The following is a 27,425-nucleotide window of genomic DNA, read 5'->3' as shown; positions in this document are numbered from 1 at the left end:
AATGCCAGTGGCGTCGACCGCGTTCCTACTGGGGCAACTAAGTGACTCCGACGTTAGTGGTGCTGAGGAATCTAGCCCTATATCAAGGGGCGCGGCAGCCTGGTAGTGCCGAACGTAAGAGACCGCTCGAAGCGTCAAGGCTAGACTCCGGAGAGTTGTCGTCGTTAAAGCTACTTAAAAGTTCGTACTCCGATAACCAGAAATATTGCCGCATTGTGCCAATCCGGGAGCGGTGACTACGGCATCAATTTACGCGAGCTGATAAGCGTGGTATTTGCGTCGATAGCGTGGGGATCTCGATGGGCTGGAACCTCGTCACACACATCATGTTCGAATTTGGATCGACAATACATCGGCAGTTACCTGGAACAATCGGAGTTGTAGTATAAACAGCGAAACCCAGATGCTACTCAGACCCCTGACTGTTTTTGAGACGATCAACGCTTACTACGCTACAACAGTCCATATTCCTGGAGTGGATAATATTATGGCAGATACAGGATCGCGGATGTGGCAATCAGCGCGTCACAACGACATTTTTTTACTAACCTATCTCGTAGATGGACGCAGGTAGAGATCCCAGCTATGTCAAGGAAACCCTCGCAAATTTGGGAGTGCTTCTGCGAGCGGGGGCCCTTGCAAACTCGTCTCGCACACACTACCGAAGCGCCTGGAAGCAACAGTGGGGTCAGTGGTGCAGAGCTTGCAATCGGGTACTCGAATCGGGGCAAAACGCTTACCCGACCAGGTATACCCGAACTTTGGGTAGGATGCGGGTACCCGAAATCATCCTCGGGTGGGTGCGGGTACACCCGAGACTATCTATAATGTTGTATACAGTATAACCACTTGCCTGCCTTTGCTATCGATACTGTATAACCCGCTGTGCATTCCGGCGTCAAGAGCAGCATCAGAAAGCGTTTTCTCCACTGCGGGAACCTTAATGTGTAAATCGCGGAGTCGCTAGATACTATTCTCGTAATCAGATCTAATAGCGATCTCATCGACTGAGATTAGGTCAATTAAAGATGAAATCACAGTATATTGCACGCTTTGTTAGGATGGCGTATATAGGCCGGGTACGTTCGGGTACCCAAAATGCGCTGTCGGGCGGGTGCAGGTACCTGAGGTGAACCACGAAATCGATCGGGTGGAGCGGGTAACCTGAAATTCGCCATTTGCGATCTCTGCAATGGCGCCGCTGGATGGAGCCCTCCGTATGGCTGCCCGAAACAGATATGAATGGAAATACTAGCCTTTGCAGAATTCTTGTAGCTTGAACAAATTGGTTCAAGGAATCACCTACTCTACCACTTGCGCAAAGCTTTGTGCAATTCGATGGTACCACCGCAACAACTTGGGCTACGACCTCGGCGTCAATGCGAGTCACGCGATACTTTTGCAAGGGTTTACTAAACCAGTAGCCAAGCAGCATCCGCGGTCGGTCTCCCTGCGTCGAGTAATTGCGAGCGGTCTAGACCTCTAGGTGCATCGCTCCCGCTTGGTGTGGAGTGTAATTCTGCTTGGATATTTCTTCCTTTTGCGCCGATCGGACGATCTGCACATCGGACGCAGTCAACATATATACATTTTAAGATTACAGGAGATCACTTTCTACGACGGCGAGGGCAGTCGGGCGCGCTTAAGCGCAGCGGCACGCGTAGGAATTCGACTTACCGGCGCAAAGAATAACCAGTTTGGGCGCGAAGTGTACCGCTACCACGACAAGTAACTCGACGCACTTCTCTACCCCCTGAAGACGGCTCGGTGGATTGTTGAAGGTGCCAAGTTGTCAACGCTGGGGCGGACCAGTTAGTGATAAAGCTCATGGGGCGATGGATGCCAAGTGCTTTTGAAAATTATCCCGTTCTCTCCGCGCAAGTCGAGGCCAGCCTCGCACAACTAATGTGCGTAACATGAAGATCCCCGTAGCGACAAATATATGGGATGCCGCTCTCCTCACCCGCTACAACAACACGAGACTACTATTTACTCCACTCGACAGCGATTGTTGGAAACCACAACACTAGCCGTTCTTTTTTCACGATCACTCATAACTACCAAATCGCCTATACTAAACAACCGCGTAGAGTCGTGTAGATGAGATAAAAACATGACCACGCATCACCATCTTCGATAGGAGGGATGCCTAATGCAATTGTGAGGTTGTCGTGATTGGGACTAAGCATGGTCGCACTAAATAACGTACCGCCTAGATCACACTTGGGATGACAAGCATGTAAAGAAATTACATGAAGACATGATAACGCGCTTTGCAACCATGGCGAAAGTGCTACAACCGCACGCTAGACACGGCCGTCAACTACTTCAGCATCATAGTTTGAACCTGGATTAGCTTCACAGATTACGAATAACCCTGGAATGAGCATCGAATAGACCGTCAAGCCTCGATCTAACGACGATGCTTTGATTCGCGCAACAGCTATGTGCTTTGTTTGTACGAAACACGGACTGCATAGTCTTCTCGAGCCCGTGATATAACATCACTGGGCTTCAACTGAGATTGGTAGCGCGCCGCTTCCTGTGCTACTTTTAGTACCCAGTCTCCTTGGACTAGGACTAGAGTCAAACTCGCCACAGCGTAAGAGTCCTTCAATCGGACCGAAGAGACACGCACCGCACCATCAATAATAGTCTATGCGAGCGTTAATATAATACTCGCATGTTACATATTTGGATACTACCTTACTCTTCTCCTTTATGTTCTGGACGTAGCATCAAGACCTGCAGTCTTGTACAAACAAAGAAGTCACAGCCAACTTGAATTCTTCTTTGTGCAAGAAGCGCTGGTCTTGCTCCATTGATACCAAATGGGAAGTATTCCAATTCGGGAGACTCGTGGATAATCTGATAGTCACAAACGGAATACATGGTGCAAAACGTATACGCGTACAAAAGGGGCGCACGTCCTTCTATTAAGGGTGATTGCGGTGCGTAATTGACGCGATTGAGAAATAGTTCAGTTTTACGGACGTATTTTGGAATTTCCCCGATCAATTGGGAATCTACACGTGAGGAACAACTGTTCGGGGCACGTATTAATCGCCACCGATAATTGCGTGGCCCAGAGTCTCATTCGTCGAAAGCAACTTGACAAGTTGATCTTGTTGTTTATCCCTAGCAAGCTTGCCAAGTTACCCTCCTTCATCTCACTCGTCCGTACGCGAGTCGCTCAAGTCCAGTCGGCGTCTCTTCTCGACCTCCTTTCGGTAGAATAGTAGCGTCTGAATCGCGTCCCGTCCTCGGGTATCCGCTGGCGACGCTGGGCGAACCCCGCTTACCGGTCGGTCATCGCCTCCGACACTGCATTTCTTCGGGTCAGCGTGAGGCTTTAGCTTGGAGCGAGACGAAATCGTGCCCTTCGCTAGTCGGTCCAGCAGTTCAGTCGCTTCCGATGGCACCACGTACACGGGAGCTGGGGGTTGATACGTCCGACACAGAAGCTGATGCCGAAGGGTCTTGGTGGGCGCCGGAGGCAGCAGAGTGGAGGCATTCCAACTTTGAGGAGTGCTGGTGGGCTTTTCATCTGTAGCAGCTTTGGGTTCACTGTTGGCTGCACGAGGCTGCGAAAGACGGCGACTGCCTGCAGTCGCAGGCTTAGTTTGAGGAGGTGTTTTCCAAAGCTTCGAGGCTGCTGCGTTGATGCTTTCAGTGCTCAACCGTCTCGAGAATGCTGACTGAGGCGGTAGCGCTCGACTGCGCTGAGAGTTGGCGCGAGTCGCTACGTTTTGCCGACTCACCCGAGCCTTGCCTTCATCGGACTCGAAAAACTTGAGCAGCTCCGATAAGTCGGGAGGGGCGGGGAACTCGCGCGAGGGCATCGCGCCATATAGGAGCTTTATCTTGGTGTGCTACCGCTGACTTCCATGCTCGCAGTTAAGGCACGGCGGACCCGAAATACTTTGTCGCAGTAACTGATGAATCGCTGGTGATTGATCGCAAGAATAGTTGCTAGTGACTGAGGCACGACATGCAGCGTGGGCGAGAGCGAGGCGACTCGCAGTAGATGAACTGACCGACACGAGTGAGGTACATAAGCTGAAGATGATGACAACGACTGCTTCGGCCTCTGTGGATCTGCCAGCGAACGAACCGACTTTCATGGAGGAAGTGCTAACGGAAAGTGAAGACCGAATTGAAGCAGACCGCGCGGTGTTTGCACGATCAGCTTCGATTCGCCGGTTGTCAACTGTCACCTCTCGAAAAGAATCATTCCGACGGTCTTCGCTGCTGCTCGGAGCTAACTCAACACCTCAGCTTCCTGCTTCGTCACCGCTTCGACGTCCGGCGACAGCAGCCGCAACGACGCACAGTCGTGTGCACCAAGCACTGCGCGACAATGACAACAGCTTTGAATTCTCCAGCAAGGAGGCCACGCTCGATGGGCTTTGGTATTCGTCACGATTTCCGATCAAAGAGATCACGAGCAGGGGCGTCATTCACAGCCGCGTCGGGTCTGCTACATTGCTACGAAAAGATAAGGGCACCGTGGCCCCCAAAACACAGCAAAGTTCCGACGATCAGAACCCCCCCGCTAATACTACTGAGAGTACAGACACGCCAACCGAAGTTACGGCCGAGGTGGATATTCGAGCTAAGAAGAGAGAGATGCGGCGACAGCTTTTAGCTGAACGTGCGCGGTCTGCGGCGCCAGCATTGATGTCGGGTTCAAGCAGTGATTCTGCAATTAAAGCGCCAACTGCAGTGATCGACGAAACTGCATTCGTCCTCCGAAAGCGACGTTGTGCGAAGACGTTTGAAGAGATGATCGCTGTTCGATTGAAGCCGCATAACAGTGCTGAAGACCCAAAAATTAGCAACAAAAGTGCTGAGTCAGTTCAAGCTGATCAAGGTACCAAATCTCCACGCATGGACGATGGCATCAACAAGCTCTTGGAACACGGTATTGTTCAGTCGGTGTTGGCTCTAAGCGCAAGTTCTGACCCGGCTACCCAGGCACATTGCTGTCGAGCGCTGTACTATTTGTCTCGAGTTCGTGCAGCTCGGAAGTCCATGATTACGCATGGTGTAGTTGCTAGTCTGAAGCAGCTCTCCCGAGCCACATCGCCAGTTCCACGACAGGATATGGTGGCAACTTTGTGTCACTTATCTGAAGAGGAAAATGTTGTCGAGGCACTTTTTGTGGAAGGCATTGACCGCTCGCTTTTGAGACTCATTACATCTCCGAGCTGGGAGACCAAGCGCATTTGCGCGGCCACAGTGTTTAACTTGTCTGCAGATGCACGGCATATCAAGCACTTTCGCGAAGTATTTTCTCAGCTGCTGGTTGCTGTGGCCAAAGCTAACGGAGGAATTGGTGGTAGTAGTCTGCTGAATACTTCCTTCACTGCGGAACTCAACTCTTCGTCGGCTTATTTGATCAAGGCTATCTACAATGCTTCTTTGGTCTCACTGTTCCACAACGCTTTGCTTGGAGAGAATATTCCGCGCTTTCTAGCGACGCATATACCACTGGTACCTCCTGCGATCCAAGGCTGGGCGCTCCGAGCTTTCGTGTCGCTATGCGAAGTACGGGCTAACCGTCAGCTATTGCTTTCGTCTCCTTTCTGTGAGTTACTGGAGACGATGTTGCTCTCCCCTAACGAGGAGATCCAGGAAATTACGCTATTGATACTTCTCCAATTATCTATGGATGAAGGGAGCCGTATCAAGATCTGCAACTGGCTGCCAATCGGCTCGCTGGTACAAACAACCGGGCAGCACATCGAGGATGCTGTTTGTGCCACGAAATCCGCTCGTGTTGGGAATCGAGGCATTGCAAGCTCCGAGCAGACTGAAGGTAAAGCCCAAGAAAACAGCCTTGTGTACTTGCACTCGTGTATCCTGCGGAATCTGTGCGATAGCGTTTTGACACACCACGAGCTCATTCAAGAGGGCACCGTTCCCGTTTTACTGGAAATGAGCCGAATGCCTGAGTCAGCGGTGAAGGTCAACGCCATTTGCTCCCTTTGCTACCTGATCTCGAGCTCTACCGAGGAGGTAGCGGTTCATATTCCCGAGCTCACTGAACTACTGTTGACATTGACGCAGTCAACAAACTCACAGGATTGCATATTTGCAGTGGAAGCACTCTACAATATTTCGTGCTGCGACGAGAGTGTTCCTCTTCTCTGCCAATCGGGATCGTTGCTGGATCGACTACTGCAACTTGCCACAGATCCTATACACAAAAAGGTGGCCGACTTGGTTGCTGCTATCGTTTACAGACTGGCTGGGGTCATAAGTTGTGCACCACAGTTGCTGAGACGAGGATTTCTTTCGGAGCTAGTGCAACTGATTCGCCAGTACCCGAGCTGCCGAGCCTATGCTCTTAACGCTTTGTTCCTGCTTGCAAGAAATGGCGGAGAAGATTTTCCACACGGCGGAGATGAGATGACTCAGCTCGTACTCGCTCTCCTAAGCAACGGTAATGAGCTTGAGGTAGCCGCCAAGATGTGGATGAAGCCCGCTATCCCTGCACGATTCGTGAAGCGAAAGACAAATTTCGACATTGCTCAAAGCGACCCAGCAACAATACGTAGTGGTGTCACATTACTTGCCCACCTTGCCCACCACCCAAAGAATCGCGGAGCACTTGTGCGCAATGGGGCCGTGTTTCGATTCCTGAAAAAGCTGAATAGGTTGCAATCAAAGACTAAACCCAGGGCAGGTACTGGCGAAGAGGGCTTCAACAACATGGAGGTAGACGAAGAGGACGTAGAGCAGGATAACGAAGACGACACCATCCTGACCAACTGCGCATTTGTATATTACTGCCTGACAGCCACGCAGGAAGGATGCGAGTTTCTCGTAAAGGAGCGTGGGGTGGAGGACCTCATTAATCTTTCGCGAATTCGAATCAAACACACGGGGACGAAAGCCGAAAGTAGTGACGGCAAAGTGGCTTTCACGATGAAAGAGCTCTGTACTCTGGCTTTATGTCGATTATCATCGTTTGCAGGTCTGGAATCACGACTAATTGAGCAAGGAGCAATTCAGGCAGTGATGGTATTGGCGCTTGTGGCGACAGATAGCAAAACGATCAAGGCGTTGAGTATTATGACGCTCGCAAATTGTCTGGTGGACGTCACGCCTCACTGCTTGCAGTCCCTAGTGGGCCACGGTATCATTTGGGCCCTCGCTTCACTGTGCACAGTCGAGTATCCCGAAGTGAGCTACGTGTGTGCGGTTTCTCTGTGTAACTTGTCCGCTTATTCCAGCAAGATCCCGAAATTTCTGGATGCTGGTGCTCCTCGTGCACTTATTCATCTGTTGTCTCGCAGCGGCGGGGCTGATGCTGCCGAGGATGCTGCGATTGTGCTCGTCACAGTCAAGACCATCGCAAATCTTGTGGCAAACGAAAAACTATGCCAGGCATTCCTCAACGAAGGTCTTGAGAAGCACCTGAGTGTGCATTTTTCGTCGCCCGAGAGTAGCGAGGAGCTCCGCCAGCTAGCTGCGATGGTTCTCCTGCGTGTTACGAGCGCTAATGATGCCTTGATATCGCCAGATAGACTAAAACTCACCATGCTATTGTGGATGGAGCAGATCATCGACATGAAAGATGAGGACCTCGTGCGCAATTGTATGCTGACAGTGCACGACCTAACAAGCAACTCGTCGTTGGACGTGGCCGAGCTCGATGTACCTCACGTCTTGCGGATACTGGTTCAGGTGTTACAGCGCCACCACACGCGCAATTCACAAATCGTGACATTGTGCTTGTCGGTGTTATACAATCTATCGTGCCAATTGCCGGCCTTACCGATGGTTGTACAATCCGAAATCATGCCATTCGTACGGCAGCAAGTCCCAATGACCGAGACAACGCTAGCAGTTCAGCGACGGAAGGACCACTCGTGCCCCACGACTTTGACGCACCCTCCACAGCAATCATCCGCAACTACTTCGGTCAACGTCCAGTTATGTTGTCTTGTGCTGCACAACTTGAGTTGCTGGCGCGCAGCCGACGACGCAAATGTTCTTGCAACTCTGGTTTCCTGTCATGCGGTTGCTACACTGCATGATATCTACTACGGCCCTTTCAACGGTCTCAAGGAATCTGCTGCGGTGGCTATCTGCAACGTCGCTATCGGTAAAGTGAATTCCACACGCGTTCTTGAAGACCATGCAGGTCGTGTGCTGCTGCACTTTATCCGTAGTGAGCACTTTCTACCGAAGCACTATCGCTTGGTGGCAGCAACCTTAAGGAAGTTGAGTAATGCACCAGGGAATCAGGCGTGTTTGCTCAATGCACGAATTGCCAACGCGATGGTCTTCATACTGACTCTACCCAACATGGACAGTGAGGCCAGCTCCAATATTCTGGCTGCATTACGCCACTTTTCCAGTTGTAAAGCTTACGTACCCCGGCTTCTAAATGATGGAGTTTTGCCGTGCGTTGTGAGGCTAGCGGATTTACCTACTGCAACCGCTGAAATGGTGAGCTACTGCTTCGAGCTCATCTCGAATCTGTGTAGCATCGACTTTCAAGAATACGTGAAAGACTGCCCAGAGATTAATGTCATCGGCACGCTGGCAAAGCTATCAGATCATCACAAGCAGAGCCATCATCAGCACCATCTTGTGCAACAAGCACACCAGGAGGCAACGACTTCATTGGAATCGTATTGTGCACGGGGAGAAGGCTGCATGTTGCCACTACCCGAGCTCATTACGAACTTGATGAAAAGCGCCACTTTCACAACCGGTGTTGCCAAGAAAACGCTACAAATCAAAGCAAACTACACCGTCCCTGCTCGAAAATGGAGTCCGCAAGCCCAGCCGAAGCCTAAGGATCCACCACCGCTCGTATGCAATGAAATCCCTCCGACGGACAACGGACAAGTCGTTTCTCCTGAGGTGAAACAACGGATTGGAGTGTTTGCACCGCTACCAAAGGAGGCACTAGTGCGCGACGAAAAGAACGATGCAGTTGCCTCTTCTCCTGTCCCCAACCACGCAAACCGGTCAATTTTGGCTCGGCGCAGCAGTGAACGCGGTTTTGGCGCGGGTGGTCTACGATCGCGATCTCGAAACACCTCGGTAGTTGGTGCGAGAAAAGTACCACTACAGCGAGGGCGCGAGTCACGGCATCTGTCTGGTTGGTCTCAACGAGACAGTCAAGGCTAGCAAGATATCAATACGACAGCAAAATTGAACGGAGTTTATTGTGCAAATGCCAAAGCTGGATGGTAGTGTTGCCTTTGTCCTTACAAGTTACTCGACGATCTACTGTAGAGCTTAACCGCATGATCCCGAATGAATTCGGCCTCAAGTGTGCACATGTACCCATTCACCATTCCAAGGCAGAAAGGTGAATTACGCCCTTAACAGGGTCTTAACTTGAAAACTGTCCGCAATCTCGTGAACATTTCTCTTCGCTCCAGGTATCAGCTCCTTGGGCGTCCTTCAGTTCGCGACTACGCTTGAGATCGCAAGATAATTCGTGTCTTCCGCTTCGGTGACGAGGATGTAGGGTAGACTGTGGGCGCTTTGGATGCAGAACATGGCAGTACAGTTGCCAAATTGTTCGGTTTTCTCGCTCCAGATCTCCGGCCTCGTTCGAGATGCTTACTAATATAATTAAGCAAAAAGGATCAATGCTCACAACCAGTTGAACACCAAGTGTGATTAAGATGTATTAACTTTTTCAAGGCGTCATCCCCACTTCTACCAAGAGTATTGCTGTGTAAGTTCCCAATTCATCTAGCTTGTCAATAACGAGAAACAAATTACAGCCGCAAATACACTGCCTGTGATCGCAAGGCGTGGGTCGTCGTCACAGCAGTCGGTGGTGACGTTGGGGTAGATTCGTTCACAGCACTACTACGCCCTGACAACGAATTTCCACTTGCAGCTGGTTCGGGTGACACACTGCCCGAGCTCACAGGAATAGTGGATTTTGCTAACTCCGGAAACGTGACGTCGCTGGGTGCCACAATACATTCGTTGCTGTCCTCATTGTACGGGATACAAATTTGGCCGTAAAACGCACGTTTCGGTTTCGACCCGGGCGATTTCCCGGCTTCACGCAAGTCATCATCATGCGCTCCAAGTAGCTTCTGTAGTCACGCTGCAAGCGCTGTTGTGTCCTGCGGATCCTTCCAGAACGGGATGCTTTTGATTGAATAGTTTTTTACTGAAGACTCAAACTCGACTCCGTCGTCATTACAAAACTCTTCGAAGCTAGCATACGCTTTTTTCATAAGTGTGCTTGTCATGCTCGTAATGCCCACGAGGTCATCAATGATAGACATCAAGGATAGAAACGGGGAGTGGGCAGCTTTAGAAATAATGTAGTCGCGTCGCGCAGGGATCTTTTTGCCACTGGGATTGCATTCGCCTCGTGCACAACCTGGAGAAGCTCTTACTACTAATAACGCAGTACCGCACGCAACAACTTCAGACGCTGATAGGGAGCCTTACTCCCTATAAGCTGTGCATCGCTAAGGTTATGATTCTCTTGCCGTCGAGAGCTCGGATCGATCCCATATTTTCGTTTCAAGAGCTAAAGACACTGACATCAAACGAGAAACTGTCTTATCGGAATAATTGGGCTGGTGCTCGCTACATGTATACTGATCGATCTTTTGCGCTGTCGGTAATCGGTAGTAATCTACCTTCGTGTGAGAAACCCGCAACTCAAATGCACTGGAGCAGGAATTTGACCCGCGCCTAGTTCATGGTCCAAACGGCACCCACCTCGCCGAGCTCCACACCCGACGACCCATGAAAGCCGCCAAGCTGGAAACCGGCCGGTGCGCAAACCTTTCCGGTCTGGGTTGTGGGGGTACCACCATCAATCGATCTGCCACTACACTATCTTTATCACCGGATCATCCGGCACTACGGCATCCAGCCCGGATGCCGTAGCACCTTTGCCTGCAAAGCGAGGGTCGCTCCCGTTACAGCATGTCAAGTGGAGGTCGGGGCACAACCCTAAATTTTAGCATTCTGTTCAATGTGATATCATTTTTGAAAATTTGCTTGAAATTATTAAACATCAAGGTCGTGTTCGAGGATAATGAGAGGTTATCTCCCTAGGGTTAGGTGTAGCTGTACTTGAATGCACTATAGAATGGGGACGGCGTCCCTCCCTGCAGACAGCTCTTCGGTGATAGCAAAAAATAGTCCATATCGTAAATTGTGTTTGGGGTGCAATGGAGCCACCAGGGTTGCAAGTTGAGCTCGAAGAGGACGGTAACGCAACGCTAGATCGCTGTCGCGAGGCAAGGCCTGCCGACACGACCCGCGCATACGCGCCTAAGGAAGCTGTTTCTAATTTTCTAAAGCCTGCACTGTCGTATAATTTTAAGTTCTCAAGGCAGGACAAAAATCAACAAAAGCAATGACATACCGAGCACATTACGGCGCTACCGTAAAGCCTTCTCTGCCCTCAGTATGCACTCAAAAGCTAAGACCTACGCTACCCGAGGATCTGGATCTCGAATGGCTGAACTAGCTGGAGCAACAGAGTCACAGATTAGAAGGTTGGGGCGCTGGAATGCTGGCGCTGTGGATGGATATTACCTGGCGGCTTTGCCTCGGGACGCCGTGCGCTCCCTTGCTGGGGTTCCCCCGGACCGCCGCTCGTTCTTTTTAGATCGAGCTGCTCTTACACCTCCTGATAGTCTGCAACGCGAAGTGTTTCCATTTAACTACATGACAACACAGGTAAAACAGTCAACACCGCACATATCAACTGGAGGATTTTTGGAATTGCTACTGTACCTCTGGGTAGTCGTCCTACAAGATGCTGTGCTGCTGCGTGAAATGCATCCATCCCATAAGTTGTGAGCAAATCCTCTGTTTAACATGAACGCGAGCAATCCGTCTGTACTGTCGAAGCACACCGTACACAGAGCAAGCTTACACTCAATGCACTGAGCGACAGTCTCAAATGCAGTTCCTAGTTCACCTTTAAAACCAATTTCAAAACCAGTTAGTAGCTCAATCCATGCTCAGCCCCCTCCCTCTTGTTGTACGTACAGATTTGACTGCCGCTCTTTAGCGCTGGCGCTGACTCTGCTGCTCTGCTTCGCCGCGCTGCCCTTCAGGCCATCACTCCCTCGGGCGCCGGCGCGGTCGACGTCCGTGTGGTGCCCCGCCCAGTGAGCTGGAGCCGCTGCGTTCTGTCAAATGGATTTTGTTTAAATGTGTGTTGTGCAAATGTGTTTTTTTGTGTATTGAGTACGTAGATATGTGCTGTTATCCGGAAGTCCAAACTTCAGATAGTTGACATATCAGAGTGACGGGCGAGGGACGGGGTGGGGACGAGGTGGGGACCGCGTCTCCCTAAAACTTCCGATAATGCGTATTATGATAAAATGCATACTGAGCGGTTCGTACGGTTCTATGATAATATCAGTTTGGTTTGTGAGTGTTCGATGAGGAAAGCGTACTGAGAGCGAAGGGTCGCTGCTTTTGTGGAATGGTCACGCCGCGCCCTTTCAGCATAATATCAGTATGGATTTCATAGATCACCAGAAAGGCTAATCTGAGAAAACGCATATTATGTGGGGATAATACGCATCATTTTTCGACGTGTTTTTCAGAACATAATGTGCATTATCCCCAGATAATACGTATTATTTCTCAACGTGGTTTTCCGAACATGATGTGCATTTTGGTGTTATGTAGTTGGTTCTCTCTGGAGGTGTCCAGCTGTTCTGTAAAGGTAAGGCTGAGGATTGACAGTCGGGAAGATATAAGTAATGGTATGGTACACGACTCAACAAAAACGAGGTGTAAAAAAGAGGTAGTACGATTTCGGCCCCTTTTTACTTTTACAGTATTACCGAATTTGACACTTAAAAACGAAACGTTTTGAGATCGATCTTGGTCTCACTAGCAAATTTATCACTAAAATAGTGACATCTACTTCAGTAATAAGTACTAATAACGAAGAGAGAAAACGACAAATCGTTGCAAAACACAATAGAGTATGTGTTCTCTGCCATATAGAAGTTTGCAATTTGCCGGCTACCCCACAAGTGCCCAAGACAGGTCCACACCTGCTAAGTGCTTTCAAGCTTCGGTCCCCCAAGTCGAGTCCGTGCGCCATCAACACCTCAGCCCCACTGTCGTGCAGCCACCGCTCATCTTCCGCGACCCCAAGACCACCGCCATCCGCCCCGACACCACCTCAGCTTCTAGCCGTCGTGCCGCCGCTGCCCCTCGTACTCTCGACTCGTGCCGTGCCTTCACCCGACCTCGTCGCTTGAAGTCCACCCCACCTGCCGATAAGACCCCAGTCACCCGCGACTTTGAATTGAGCCGCTCCCTTGACGTTGTTACCGAGTTTGCGCCTGTGGTCCTGGGAGATCATAGGAGTGGGACCTAGCCCTACCGTAAAGGAGGGTAAGTGACGACTGAAAAGAGAGCTACTTGAGACAAGCTCCGCCTGTACTGGCAAGACCTCATCGATCACCATGGTGGCCGTTCATCGCGACCAGGCATGGCTCGTCGAGTGGCGCAACAAGGCCCCTAGGGCCGAGTTCTCGCAACCCACCGACGACACGCTCGAAAAGGCTGAGAAGGCCATGCTTGATCCGGATCGCACCGCGCAAGACAAGAAGTTCGCTGCGCTCGCTGGCGTCCCGCGACAGGTCGCTAGTGAGGTGACCTTCTCCATGTGGATCCCCGCCAAGGACCTGACCTCCACGTTCACGGACACGGAGATCATGACCTCGCTCGGGTCCGGCCCGCAGCCGGCCATTTGGTCGACTAATACCCTGCACCTTCGTGATTTCAAGACCGTTCGTAACGCTGGCATTAACTTCGTCTGTACCAACCGTGACATGTGTTCCAAGCTCGGAGGGCAACAACTTACCATCTGCGGTAAGAAGTTTCGCATCCAGCCGTACTCCAAGTACTCGAACTGGTACTACGTGGACCTCCAGCGTCTACCAGATGAGACAACCGACGGTGAGATCTACGACTGGTTCGCGGAGAATGGTACGCCCCGGTGTACATCTCCCCGAGCCGTACGGTCCAAGGTCTTCGTTCACGCAACCGCCGGGTGTACTTCAACCAAAAGACCGCTCCGGCTTCGCTAATGATCGACCCAACGACGCCACTGCGCCAGATTGATTTTGGTGGACACGGTTATGTTGTGGTCAACCATCGCATCCCAGCCTTCAACCAAACCAAGGCACCCTTCCTCCAAGCGCTCCAAGCGGAACGTAAGGCCCTCTCGGCGAAGCAGCCAGCTACCAAGCCGCGCTCGAAGCAGGAAGATTCTCCGCCCATGGCAGCCCCGAACGGTAATGCTACCATGGACGTAGACAACGACTCGGACTATGCCCCGTCCGAATCCAACCACTTGGATGAGTCTCTCAAGGACGCGTCTGAAGGAAGCGACATGGAAGATGTCACGACGGTCAGTGTCAAGCCCGGCTCCGTCTGGCAGGGCACCGACGCTCCAACCTTTTCCATTCAAGCCGCCAAGCGAACGGATCGTGCGCCGACTCGCATCCTTCGCGCCAAGCAACTAGCTCTTGGCCCAGTGGCTCCTCCTGCCAACGCGAATGTCCGTGAACTTCCGCCGTCCCAGTCCAACTACTCCATCTTTGCGTCACCCAACCCTTTCGAGTGGCTGAGTGAAGGTGAAGGTGGTAAGGCCCCGGCAGACCAAGATCTGATTTTGTGGGATGGATACAATCCCCCGCAAGCGGTGGCTTCTTACATCAAGCTACCAAAGCAATCGGAGCACGCCATGAACAGTGCGGTCGTGACGTACTCGGCGGAAAAAGCCTCGCTGGAACAAGTCAGTAATATTATCGAGACGTACTTGAAGGAATTTTCAGACATCGAGAACGCTGACGAGGCCCTGTACTCGATACAAGCGCAACCCAGTGTCCACCGTTTCCTGCTCGACACCTCGACCCCGAGCAACTACCAACATCTGCGCAGCAAGGCGATGAACGACGCGGTCCTTCGCATTGCCGCCAGGAAACTGAACCCGAACATCAAGGACCACTCGCTCAACGACGAGATCATCAAGCTCTTCCCGAATGCGACTGACCTCAGCTTGCAAACTGTTCTGGAAGGCTTATGTGGTACGACGAATGACTTTTGGCTGCAACTCCACTTGGCTGAGTTTGACCTCGCCCTGCAGATCATTGCGCCAAGCATCTACATGGACCCGCTCAAGGTGAGCGCGGTCACTCAGCGCAGCCCGTCGGCGCTGCCGCATCCCAGATGGCATCTCTGGGACGATGGCACGCTCGCCGCACTGGTCACATCACCGTTAATGGCCCGACTACTTCAATCGTCCCTGCCTGAGGAGCTCCGATCTTGCATTGGATCCCTCCAGCAGGTGGCTGTGGCGGCAGCCGGCCCAAACACCCCTTCTCTCTGACGGGAGTTGGGCCCTCCGGGGACTCTCGCTCAATGCCAAAGGCATGAACCGAGTCTCCAAGAGCTCCTTGAACTACCTCTCCCAGACTTATCATATGGTCGGTCTGCAAGAGACGCGGTTTGAGTCGTTCGAAAATTTCAAGCGAGTGAAGCACCTGTGGGAGGAGACTTTACGCTTTAACACAAGCTTTTGGTCGCAAGACCACATGACAGGATACACGGGGCGCGCTGGTGTCGGCTTATTGCTGACACCTACGTGCCCCATAAAGGACATTCAAGACGTTACCCTCCGTCACGCCAGCTCACCGGCGTTGACGGACAGGTATTTACTGCTACGGGGCACGCTGGACTCGACGACCACGTACATCCATGTGGTGTACGCACCAGTCAAACCCAACAAGCGTCCCTCATTTTTCAATCTTCTTCCTCGCAACTTCGACGAAGACGAAGACGGAACCGCTTTTCACATTGTGATGGGCGATTTCAACACGGTTCTGGACAGTCGGATGGATCAAGCCAACCAGACAGACCGGAATCGAACACAAGGCCAAACCGAACTGCTGGACTGGATGCAAGCGATCGATGTAGCGGACGCATTGCGCCTGCAACACCCGACGCTGGTAGAAAACTCCGACCCCAACGCTCGAGCAAGGATCGACTACGTCCTCATGAGCCCTCGCCTCTTCCGCTCAGCCATGCAGAACATCCTGCACGACTTCCGTCGGAAAGCAGAGCTCGGCGACCACAACGACATCGACTTTCGCCTTGGTTCCACAACTTTTCGACCAGCCACCCGCCCACCGTGGCGCTGCCCCGAGTGGGTCATCCAGCTACCGGGAGCGCAAAAGCACCTCCGAGAGTCTCTGGAAGAGTTGGCTAATCGACTGCACGCCCCGACAGACGAACGGTACAATCCCGGCTGTCTTCTCGACGAGCATAAACGGCGTGACGCTATCTTCTTATGCGAGCTGTTCCAGTCCCGGAAGAACGCTCGCCAGAGAGAGATCGAAGAACTTCATCTCGAAATCAACCGGCTGAGACACCTTGAAGCAACCAACCCCTCGGCGGATCAAGCCAACCAGCTGAGCGAAAAGAAAGCACAGCTCGACGTGAAACTCCAAGAACGTAAGCACTACGCCTCGCAGAAGAAATTCACCGCGGACCTCAAGGACGCCGAGAAGGGGTCCAAGTTCTTCTTCCGCCCGCCTCAGATTCTTCACAACACACTAATTCCAGTCAATTCGCCGGAAGAACTGGACACGATGTGCGACGAGTTCAATCACGTTTGGTCAGCGACTGGATCGGGAGGGGAAGAGGCTTGAAGTGGACCAAGAGTTTGCGAATCAGGGCCACCGTAAGGTCGGCCACCTCGTAACCCTCATGTGTGCTGGGCACAGTGGAGGGTGGGTGCGGGGAGCGGGCCAGCAGGTAGTCTTGGTAGGGATCGAAGGAGGGAGTCAATCCGGGTAAGGAAGACACCCCATGCACGGTTGTCGGGAGCCGTTGCCGGCGCACACATCCGTTTGAAAGCTTGGGTCAATGATGCCGATTGCACAGGCAGATCACTGAGTTCCCGTAGATCAGCTGGTCGAAAGACGCCGTGTTGCGCGAGAGGCTTAACTGTAACGAGTCCAGCTGAACGTAGCGTTTCTGGCATCTTTGTTGCCGTTGAGACAAGAGTGTTGTCCAAGAAAGGCATCGTCACCTTGTCAAAAGCTGAAGCGTTGCGAGTCACCTTCTGCATCTGTTTCTTGCTCCACAGGAACATGACTTGATGCCAGTACTTGCCCATTTGACTCCACCGAGAGTCACGGCGTGACACTGCGTGATCCAGACTGCTCCTGACTGGAGCGTACAGGATGTCAAAGTCGCGATCCCAAGGCTGCATGGCGTGGTTAAACAGTTCAATCACTGGCGCTGTCCACAACGGCACTTCCAGCGGTGTCTTCCGAACAGCGACGATAAGCTGACAGAGTGTGTGTAGCTGGAGTCCTTGGATCATCGTTTCCGCTGGCGTGAGTCCAAGTCCTCCCATTGATTGCGGAAGGCTCCACCAGATGAGCGGGACAATATTGGATGCCATCGAAGTCTTCATATAACGGACAATCATCGCCTCCAACTTGTCTTGGAAGCCGTACTTGGGCACGTAGCAAACGCTGGCCGAGTACCAGAGTACCGTCAGTATAATATGCTGAAGGATTACGACCTGTCCGCGCAGCGTGCGGGCACGGTACTTCCAGATGGAGCAACGTGTCTGCATGTCCGCAAGCAAATTCTCGAGACGCGCCTCGTCGGTCAACTTGGGGCCGTAGTAGATGCCTAACAGTTTGGCCGAGTCATTGTTGCCGACGACCGAGAGGCCAAGAACCTGTAACGACTCGCGGGTGCTGTCAGTATCACTGTCCCAGGGTCGGAACGGCAGCACCACGGTCTTGTTCTTGTTCAATTCCATGCCAGACGCTTGGTAGAACTGGTCGACCAAGTTCAGCAGGCGTTGCGTGTCGCGGAGGTCTCGAAGTAGCCCCGTGCAGTCGTCCGCAAAGCTAATGACTGCTTGGGTTGCAGTGGAGCAGCCACAACGAAGGCCAGCGTCCTTCATCCGTGCTCGAATCAGGTTAAGCAGCGGTTCCACAAAAAGCGCAAACAAGCCCGGGGAGAGAGGGTCTCCTTGTCGAACGCCTCTCCCGATCTCGAAAGGTGCCAATGGGCTGCCGTTGAACATCAGCGCTACAAGAGTGCCTGCAAACATCACCCGAACCCAGCGGCGAAAGACGCTGCCGAATCCAAAGTGCATGAGGATCATATCCAAGGCGTTCCACACGACACTGTCAAACGCCTTGGCAAAGTCCAGCAGCACTGCTCCCGCCATACAATCCACTTCATCCTCGTAAAGCTTCATCAGCGCTTGAAACAGGACGTGAGCGTGGTGAATGTCCCGTCCTGGTACAAAACCATACTGGTCGGACCCGAGAAGGGAGTCCAGCAGCTTACCCAATCGGAATGCCAGAATCTTCGGTCCGAACTTGGCATCCACATTAAGTAGCGTAATGGGTCGATAGTTACCAGGTTCCTTCCAGTTCCCCTTCTTATAAAGCAAACACACTTGGCCACGACGCTGGAATTTGGACATTCGTCCACGTTCCAACTGCGCCGCATAGACGACCTCAAGAGTGCAACACCACAACGTGAGGTCTGTGAGGTAGTAGGCGAGCGGGAGCCCATCAGGACCCGGTGCCTTCCCTGCCGTCGCGTGCTTGATGGCCCAATAAAAGTCGTTAGCCGTCAGGGGGATGTCCATGCACGCAGCTTGTTCTGGCGTGAGATGTGCAGTGGTGTGTTGCAGGATCTCTGCCATCTGAAGCCGATTCCATTTCGGCTTCCGGTGTGAGAACTCCTTGGACGGTGAACGGTAAACCCCGAGGGCTCGAGAAGCAACCTCCGACTGATATTTGGGCCCGGGACCTCAAGATGAACAAGCATGCGCTGCCAGTCTACGCAGATCTGCTGTACCGGCTGCAGCACAACACTTTATACGTCGGGTTTCGCCTTCAGCATGTTGCTAATGCAGTCACGACCTGTATGCATGACTGCAACGTCCTGGAGACGACATCGCATCTGTTTTGGTACTGTGGATTCGCCGCTGAGGTATGGAAGGAGTGGTTGGACGCTTTCCAACAGTGGCTGGATTCACCGATTGAATGAGCCACTATCGTCTACTTCAAGGGCATCGTACCTACACCAGGTGCCAAGAAGGACTATGGCTACTGCCTCTTTGTTGTCTTCCACATCGTGCGAACGGTAGTGCTCCGCAGTCTTTGGACACATCGGAACGACATCCGTTTCCACGACCATGAACCGAATTTGACCACCGTACAAACCCACGTCCATACTCTAGTGGACCTCCACGTGGCCTCCCTATGGCGCGCGACTGCCATGCAAGCGCTCCGGCACTCCTTGCGTAAGCAGGTGCAGCTACGAGCACTTTTGCGCAGCCTGCCAGTGACCGCGCCCTTTGAAGACGAAGACACGAGCGGCCCCGAGTCCCAGCCAGAAATGGGCACTCACCCAACCCAGTGATGTGACCGGAAGAACGGCCCGATAGAAGGGCCTGGGCATCCGGCAGGAGTTCTCGAATGTTCCAGAATTTGGGTCCAATGGGGTAATCAAATGTACTTTTTATGTACAAATGGGTACTTCCCAGATCCCAATTGACCCAAAATGGGTCGCCCGGATGACCCATTTTCATGTCCCAAAGGTGACATTTCTATGTCCCGAATTGGTCGCTGAGCCGGCAGAGCCTCATTCGGCAATTTGCCAGCTCGAGCTCACATCTCACCCAAGACCAAGACCCACCCCACGCCAGACATGGCTACATCCAGCACCCTGCGAGCCCCGACCACGGACATGACTCCACCCTGCGCTGCACCGCCCGCAGCTCTCCAACCCTCGACCGGTCCGTGTGCTGTTGCGTCTGTTCACTCATTCGCTAGCCCATCGGTTAAGAAGGAGGCTGTGGACACTAGCGGCCAAGGCGGGGTTGTTCCAAGTGCCCCATGCACTCCGGGAGGGGGCATGGCTACACTCGCCACCCCGAACTCGCCTCCGCTGGACATGACTACACTCGCCACCCCGAACTCGCCTCCGCTGGACATGGCTACACCAGCCGCTCCAAGCTCGCCTCTGCTGGACATGGCTACACCAGCCACTCCAGACTCGCCCGTACCGGACTCGACTACACCCCCCGCCTTCAGTTGTGAGGAGGAAGCTGACCAGGACATTGACAGCACCGCCACCGGCCTCGCCAACATTCTGAACCCGTCGACCTCGACATCAAGCGTTACCGACCCAGTCGCCGCTTTCGAGACACTGGTACAGTGTGCTGAAAACGAACATGTCGACGCTGTCGCTGCCATGGAGGCGGTCGATGACGCCCCATCCCAAGGAGCGACAGACGACCCCCATCCAAGCAGTACATCCACTTCGCAACACGATGAAGAAGACAAGCCGACCGAGAAGCCAGACGAAGACATGACCCTCGACGAATACATGGCGGCTCAGGCCAAGAAGGACGAAGCATCCATTCAAGCTGCCGCAGAGCTGAACGCGGAGGAAGCCGAGCTCCGATCCATGGAGGAGAAGGAGCAACATCGCCGTGAACATCTTCGGCAAGTACGCAAACAGAACAAGAAGATGATGGGTGAGCACCGTCATCACCAAACAGCGCGGAAGACGCATCGTGGACGCCGTCGCTCGCATCGCTCTGCAACCACTTCGGCTCAACCTGCCACCGACGGTGACGCCGTCATGACCTTACCAGTTGCGGATGCCAGCGAAAACACAGACGTACCTTTCAGTGCTGAATTACAGGCACAGATTGCTGCGTTCCGCGCCGTTGGGCATCACACGGAAGAAGGAGTACGCGACTTCGAGGAAGGGCTCAAGACGATGTCGGACGAGAGCTACCCCATCAAAATCGTACACGACCGAGTGCATCTGGACGGTCTCGGCTACTGGTACCAGATCCGCTACATGGACGGCTCGGAATGGTGGAACCCGCGTGAAGCCATGCTCCGAGACAACCTCGAAGAAAACTGCAAGATCGTGGACGACTGGATCGACATCAACAAGCGCGAGACGCAGCCCTTTGAAAGGTACTACCGTGGCACCCAGACCGGCTGGAACCTCATGCGCGCCTTGCCGAACAACGGCTGCGCGGTGGCCGCGATCAACGCCTTGTTTGAGGCGTCGGGTCGCTCGGCCCCCATCACGGACGAAGTCTGGACAGATTTCCTCAGCAAGAACAACTTTGACAAGAACGCAGGTGTCAGCATGACCAAGGTCGGTGCACTGCTTCGCGACATCCGATCACGGATGGCGGAGCCGCATGTGCACGCCGGGTACGTGTCCAAGCGGAACAATCTTTACAAAGGCAATGGTAAAGGCGTCAGCGGACTCTTCCGACTCCATCTTGGTGTTGGTAAGTACTTCGTGGACTGCTTCATCAGCGGACACGCTCGCCATTGCATGGCCATGGAAGTCATGGCAGGCGGATTCTACCAAGTCTTCGATGAAGGTGCTTGGATTCCCGCCACCGACGCCAAGAGCTTCCTGATTCAAGTCACAGGGGTCTACCGCTTCGTCTTCACGGATGAACCCGGTGTTGAACCCCCGATCGGACGCCATCACAAGCGCCATCTCGACAATGATGAAGCCAACCGCCACCGCAAGCATCCACGCGGCGACGAACAAAACAACACAAGCAACATGGAACCAGCACACGACTAAGTGTTGGCAACAAGGATCAAGGCACTTCGATCAAGTGTCTTCACGTCAAGCCCGACTTATCATCGGAAGTACTTCGGCAACTCGACCATCCTACCAAGTGAGTAATTAGTTTATAAATAGGTGGGCTAGCAGTGCACATTGCACACTCAAACTCCTAAGTGTAATGTAATTTGTTGATCTCTGCCATATAGAAGTACTTAGTCATATCAAACAGTGTCCAGGGTACAACTTCGGGCACCTGTCTAACCAGAATGATGTTTGACATGTGAATGGGGCTGCATGAACACAAGCCGAACCACACGGTATCATTTTGATTGATTGCCCTCGTGATACCGCAATGTGGTACCGTGTCATGGTACATGCAACCATGTTAGATCGGGTAACTTGATTAACCTGATCATAGCGTAAGCATTAATACATACAGATGTATACAGCATATATAATAATACATAATTGTACTGTCTGTAGCAATAATCTTCCATGTACAGTCACATGTACTGTGCAACAGAAGTGAGGGTCCTTCACAGCCAGAGAGAAGGAGCTTCTGACTTCGACTGCATCCCATTGATAATACCAGGTGTATCTGAAGAAGTCAACCAGACACGCTTACGCTTGATGCAAGTTGTGATTGCGGCCCCGTGCGAGACCGCGCGTAATACATGTACAGTGCAGTAGTAGGCTTGGCCAGGTACTTTCCAAGGTCTTTGGAAATTATCGCCAATGCGCTGAGGTAAAGTCACATCCATGCCTTTCACAATCTACGACACTCGCTTCTGTCCCTTTCACCAGCAGCTGCCGTTTGTTGCCACCAGATACGGCATACATGCAGGTTCACAAGACTCGATAGAAGGGTATTCACGTCTGCTCATCGCACAACCGTCGAGAGACTCTGATTCAGAGTCTGAATTGTGCACAACCGTACATGTATATGCATAATACGATTATAACTTATATGAAGCTTATACAGTTTGGGTACCACGTCAGTAGTCAATTATTACTTGAGCTTTACGAGATGTGTCTAAGCTAGTTAATCAATTTCGATTCTTCTTATACAGTATAATCTTCAAAGTTTCTTCGCTGACTGCGAATATGCCAGTTGCCGTCGATTGCATGGTTGTACACGGCACACCATCATCATTGCCGTCACTGAGCACGTATTTCAATACTTCGAGTATGTACAGATTTGGATTCAAACACAAAATAGTGGCACATTGCAAATATTATGAGCCAATCAGAGGTCGAATTTCACAATGGCTTAATTACACTAAGAGTTACAACTCTATTGCTCTATTTTGCCTACCTGTAAGTTGATTGGCTGGTCCAGATTTTGCGGGGTTTTAGTGAAGTATAGTATGGAAACAAAAAAACAAAGGTGTCATACAGTGTAGCCCACCGACAGGTCGAACGTGCCTCCTGGTGACCTGCGCGCTGGTCGAATCGGTGGACACAACCTCCCATCTGGGGTTGGCAGTAATATCGATTTCACCCTTAAATAATATTAATAATTCGGAAGACGATCTTGATTTACTAAGTGTATTGATATTACTAATTGGAGGCGTGGAAAATGTCATATTACTAAAAAGAAAAATCAAACTACTAAAACGGCCTTACCACAGATTCCGTTCGCATTTCCTCGTCCGCTCAAACTCTTCGTCGTTGTGATGGAGAATTAGCTGACGCTGGGCTCGCTCATTGCTCGTACGTGTGCGGAGAGGACTCATTACAAATGAACCTGTCGAAAAGACTCGCTCTCGAAAAGCTGTTGGGGAGCAACGCATGTGAATAACACTTCACACGGCATCCCGAGCTTGGGAAGGGTTGTAATGGCCAATATCAACCGGAATCCCAACACCAGATTTACGACTCGCTGTTGCTTGAGTAAGGTTGTCAGATTCTGCGAGGGTAGCTTCATCCACCCCCGTAGCCTGACTCGACACAAAAATCCCTTGACTGCTTGCTCGGGAGGGCTCACCCTCCGATTGATCATCATTCTTGAAGGTTAGAACGCACACTGGACTGCAAAATCTACGCATAGAGGTGACTGCGTTAGTTGCTAGCAAACTATGGACCCTACTAGTGATAGCCGTACCGTTTGGAAAGATCAGCCTCATCCCAGAGTTCATTGCTGCAGATATGATGAACAGGATGACCGCAGATGCAACACGGCGCCGTTTCCGTCGCATCGGTTGGGTCTTCAGGGAGGAAACGCAAATGAGTGGGGGAATACGACAGAGCAGCTCAGCAACCACCCGTTTGCGCGCGTCCTTTCAAGCTGTGGACCTTGAACTTCAACCTGGAATTTAGTAGGATGTTTAGTAGTTTTTTTAGTAGTAAATTTGTGATTTTTCCTACTCCGTTTTTGTTATTGTGCCTTTCACACATTTTGGCTAAGTCGATGTCTTAAACTGAGAATAAAACACACAAGACTAGGGTGCAAGGTGGGATTTGCCGTGGCCTGTGCTAATGTTAAAACTCAGATTAGAGGCCAGTTAGCAGTCCTTAGAGGACGATAAAGTCCGAATGCCGCGAATCACCCGGCCATTCGGGGTTTTCCTCACTTACAATGACATACGACTGTGAAATCAAATGGAGCCACTCGTCCCTTGTCACGGCAACTACTCAGTGGTTCACCTTTCTTCAGCGTCAAGCAGCAACGAACCGTACTAGGCATCGTGCCTTCTTCTGCTCCAGAGAGGAGCTCTTGCATCTTGCTGTCTAAAGTAGTTCTGAGGGTTAATGTTATTCGACCCGACGTCCGTTTTGCAGTTTCATAAGCTGGCTTTAGCACCGTGGTGATTATACTCAAAGTCCGATTAGGAAGGTGGCAAAATTAGTGAAAGCAGCAATAGTACTAACGGCTATACTTGGAATTTGTCACATAGTAATTACTATTACTATTAGTACTATATTATTATTCTTATGTACAGTACGAATCATGATTTTACTACCAATCCCTGGCTCCCGACGCGGTAGCCCAGCACGGGCGCGCCGGTCACGCCCTCGGGCTTGACGTGCAGCGGCGGGAAGAACTGCACGCGCACGGCGCCATACGGGATGACAAAGGCGTTGATCAAGTCGATACACCCTGGATCGTGCGTCAGCCCTCGCGTGGATCATCCGTACACGTTGCATGTGGTGTTGTTGATGGGTGTCAATGAGTCGATGAAACTTGCACCGGACACTGCGGAGACTAGCAAAGCAACTCCGGCAGTATATGCGAAAACCTTCATCGTGCGAAATGACTGGGGTCGTGTTCTTGACTGGAACGCTGTTTTGAAAACAAAGTCGAGACGCGTTAAGAAGCCACGGAGTGAGGAAGAACATATATTTTAAGCGGAACTTCACCTGCAACTGTGCAGCATCAGAACCGATCTCACCTGACTACTTGACCCGCTATTTGCTGGTCGAACATCGCTAGTATGCTGATCTGCGGATGAAAAACCGCGAGCCAGAGGAAGCAGTTGGGGACGACCTTTGTTTTTGAAATCATCTATTGATCATTAGAAAGTTACTTAAGTGTTGTTATCTAGTTAGCGCAGTGACCCCCAGCTCAATTCAGCTTTAAAGGGGATCCTTGATAGAAACGTTCTCCAGTAGAGTAGCGTGGACTCCGTTTTCGCGTCTACGCCATCACGAAGGAAAGACCAAATGAAGCGACCAGCGCACCGATCGTCAGTACGACGCTCGGAGCGGCCGAGGTTGTGGTAGCGGTCGCAGCCGTGGACGTTGGTGTCGGCGTCGGTGTCGGCGTCGGTGTCGGCGTTGGCGTACTCGCGCCTGATGAACTGCTGCTGCCGGTCGACGAGCTTTTGCTTGTACTAGTCACTGTTGCTTTTACCAAATTCGGAAAGGTGAACCCTGACGGTGCCGTCACGCAGCCATCACTAGCACCAGTGCACACGGTGCAGATCTGGCCATACAGACTGCGCTTGCAACCATACGCTGCGTCAGCACACTCCTTGATGTTCTTGTAGCACGGCGGGTTCGCAGTGATGAGGTCGGCCACAGCAGGAAGAGCCGTCATGTTACCAACGACTTCGCTGGTGACCTGTGTAGATGTCTTCGATGACAGCAGATTTGCGTAGGCAGTAAGCAGCTTCTCCGACCGGGCGGTGTTTGCCTCCGTATCCAGGGGGTTATCCCAGAAGGGAATGCTTTCCGTCACGTTACCTTCACTGTCGGTCATGAACTCGACGCCGCCGTCTAAGCAAAACTCATTAAAGTTGGTGTACTTCTCACCCGTGGTCTGGTTCGTCATGTTGGTGATCCCCACGACGTCGTCGATTGGAACGTAACCGAGAATACGGTAGTTGAACGTGCATGTGACCCCATCAGGGAGCTGGTCGAAGTCACATAGGCCTTTGCGCGTGCTGGCGCGGCAAGCATCTGTCTTGTCCTGCCACTTGGACTCCGGGCAAGTGTTCGGGAACGAATACCACCAGCAGTCCGGGTAGGGAGCACGGGGATCGTTGGTTCTCGGTTCTCCACCGACAAAAGGCCCAAGATCTGGGACTGTGGCGTCGCCATTCAACGACACGCATTCCTCGGAAATAGTCCCATTCACAGGTGTGCACTGGCCTCCGTCCATGGCCATGAAAGGACCGTACTCTGTGCCGTACTCAGCCAGGGTCTCATTTGTCTGGGCGAACACGATGTCGTAGAAGACGATGTACTGCATCCAGTTCTTTCGATTGCACTTGGCGTCGACCGTTGTACCACGTTTTGAGTAGTCGATACCTTCAGCTTGGACATACATGAGGGCGCCCTCAACGGAAGCAGTGTTGACGGTATCGAGAGCCGCGCGGAACTGAGTCGCGGGCGTGCTGCCGTGACTCGAAGCAAACGCACCAGTTCCAAGCGTACTCACCCACACTGGGGCGTCACTTTGAGCACGAGCATGCACCATGTGAACGTAGCTCATGTGGTACGAGTCGGAGTTGTTGATCCGAGTTAGAGCATCAATCCATGTTGTGGCGGACGCGGAGGAGAAGGTGGCAGCTGCCACGACGACAGGAACGAAGACCTTCATGGTGACGCGAGTGGCGCTGAACTAGAAGTCTTTATGTGGAGGGCCTTGAGGCCTGACTTCGTTGCGTAGGCTGCTGGAGGTGCTTGAGTTGCTTTGACGGATTGAACGCTGGTTTAAGAGTGAGTTGGTTCGAACTAATGATCCAGCGCCAAGACTCGCCTAGAACAATACACGACGCATTTGACACCATGGCTTGAGGACGAGGAAGCACGGAGGAAGCACAAAAATGGCACAATGCTAGCTGAAGACGTTGGGCGATAAGACCCATGTCTGTTTTTGGCTTGACATCTATGCTACTTCCGTAAACGAGCAACCCACCGGTTCGCGCGCAGCTCAAGCAGATGAAGAAAACACAGGATAGGGCTGCTAGACAACAAAACAGCAGGATTGATACACATTGGAAGTGATTGGCGTTGGACGTATCTTGCAGTGTAAAAAACTATGACTTCCCACTTCTGTCACCCTGAAGTTCTGGTCTTCCCGGCAGCAGTACCGAGGTTTATGCAACCCTAACAGTTGATCTACTCAGACAGCGTGGCACTTACAAAACAATACTTTACTCATGGTCATATCCTCCCAGTTTCCAAAACGCTAGCTTATCAACGCCACTAAACCTCGCCATGAAAATCTACATCGCGGTTGCCGTCTCGACCTTGGCTCTGAGTGCTGCTCAAGCAGCACCGAACTATGACGATCGAGAAGTTTCCTTGACTGCCGAGTTGGACGT

General features: G+C 52.0%; 2 protein-coding genes across 2 annotated transcripts; one reads left to right on the top strand and one right to left on the bottom strand.

Moving 5' to 3' along the window:
• Nucleotides 1-3,170: 3,170 nt before the first annotated feature.
• IUM83_02392 (Bzip transcription factor) lies at nucleotides 3,171-3,842 on the bottom strand (the record flags this gene model as incomplete). The annotated part of the gene is made up of 1 exon (XM_067926305.1): nucleotides 3,171-3,842. One exon carries the CDS (start codon nucleotides 3,840-3,842, stop codon nucleotides 3,171-3,173), a length of 672 nt encoding a protein of 223 aa, XP_067796694.1.
• Nucleotides 3,843-20,295: 16,453 nt separating this feature from the next.
• Nucleotides 20,296-26,723, top strand: IUM83_02391 (uncharacterized protein; the record flags this gene model as incomplete). The annotated part of the gene is made up of 2 exons (XM_067926304.1): nucleotides 20,296-21,281; nucleotides 26,624-26,723. 2 exons carry the CDS (start codon nucleotides 20,296-20,298, stop codon nucleotides 26,721-26,723), a joined length of 1,086 nt encoding a protein of 361 aa, XP_067796650.1.
• Nucleotides 26,724-27,425: the final 702 nt, after the last annotated feature.

This window comes from Phytophthora cinnamomi (genome assembly GCF_018691715.1).
Source record: "Phytophthora cinnamomi strain GKB4 chromosome Unknown Contig16, whole genome shotgun sequence".
In the NCBI taxonomy this organism is placed as follows: Eukaryota; Oomycota; class Peronosporomycetes; order Peronosporales; family Peronosporaceae; genus Phytophthora; species Phytophthora cinnamomi.
This window is presented reverse-complemented; position numbering and strand designations above follow the sequence as displayed.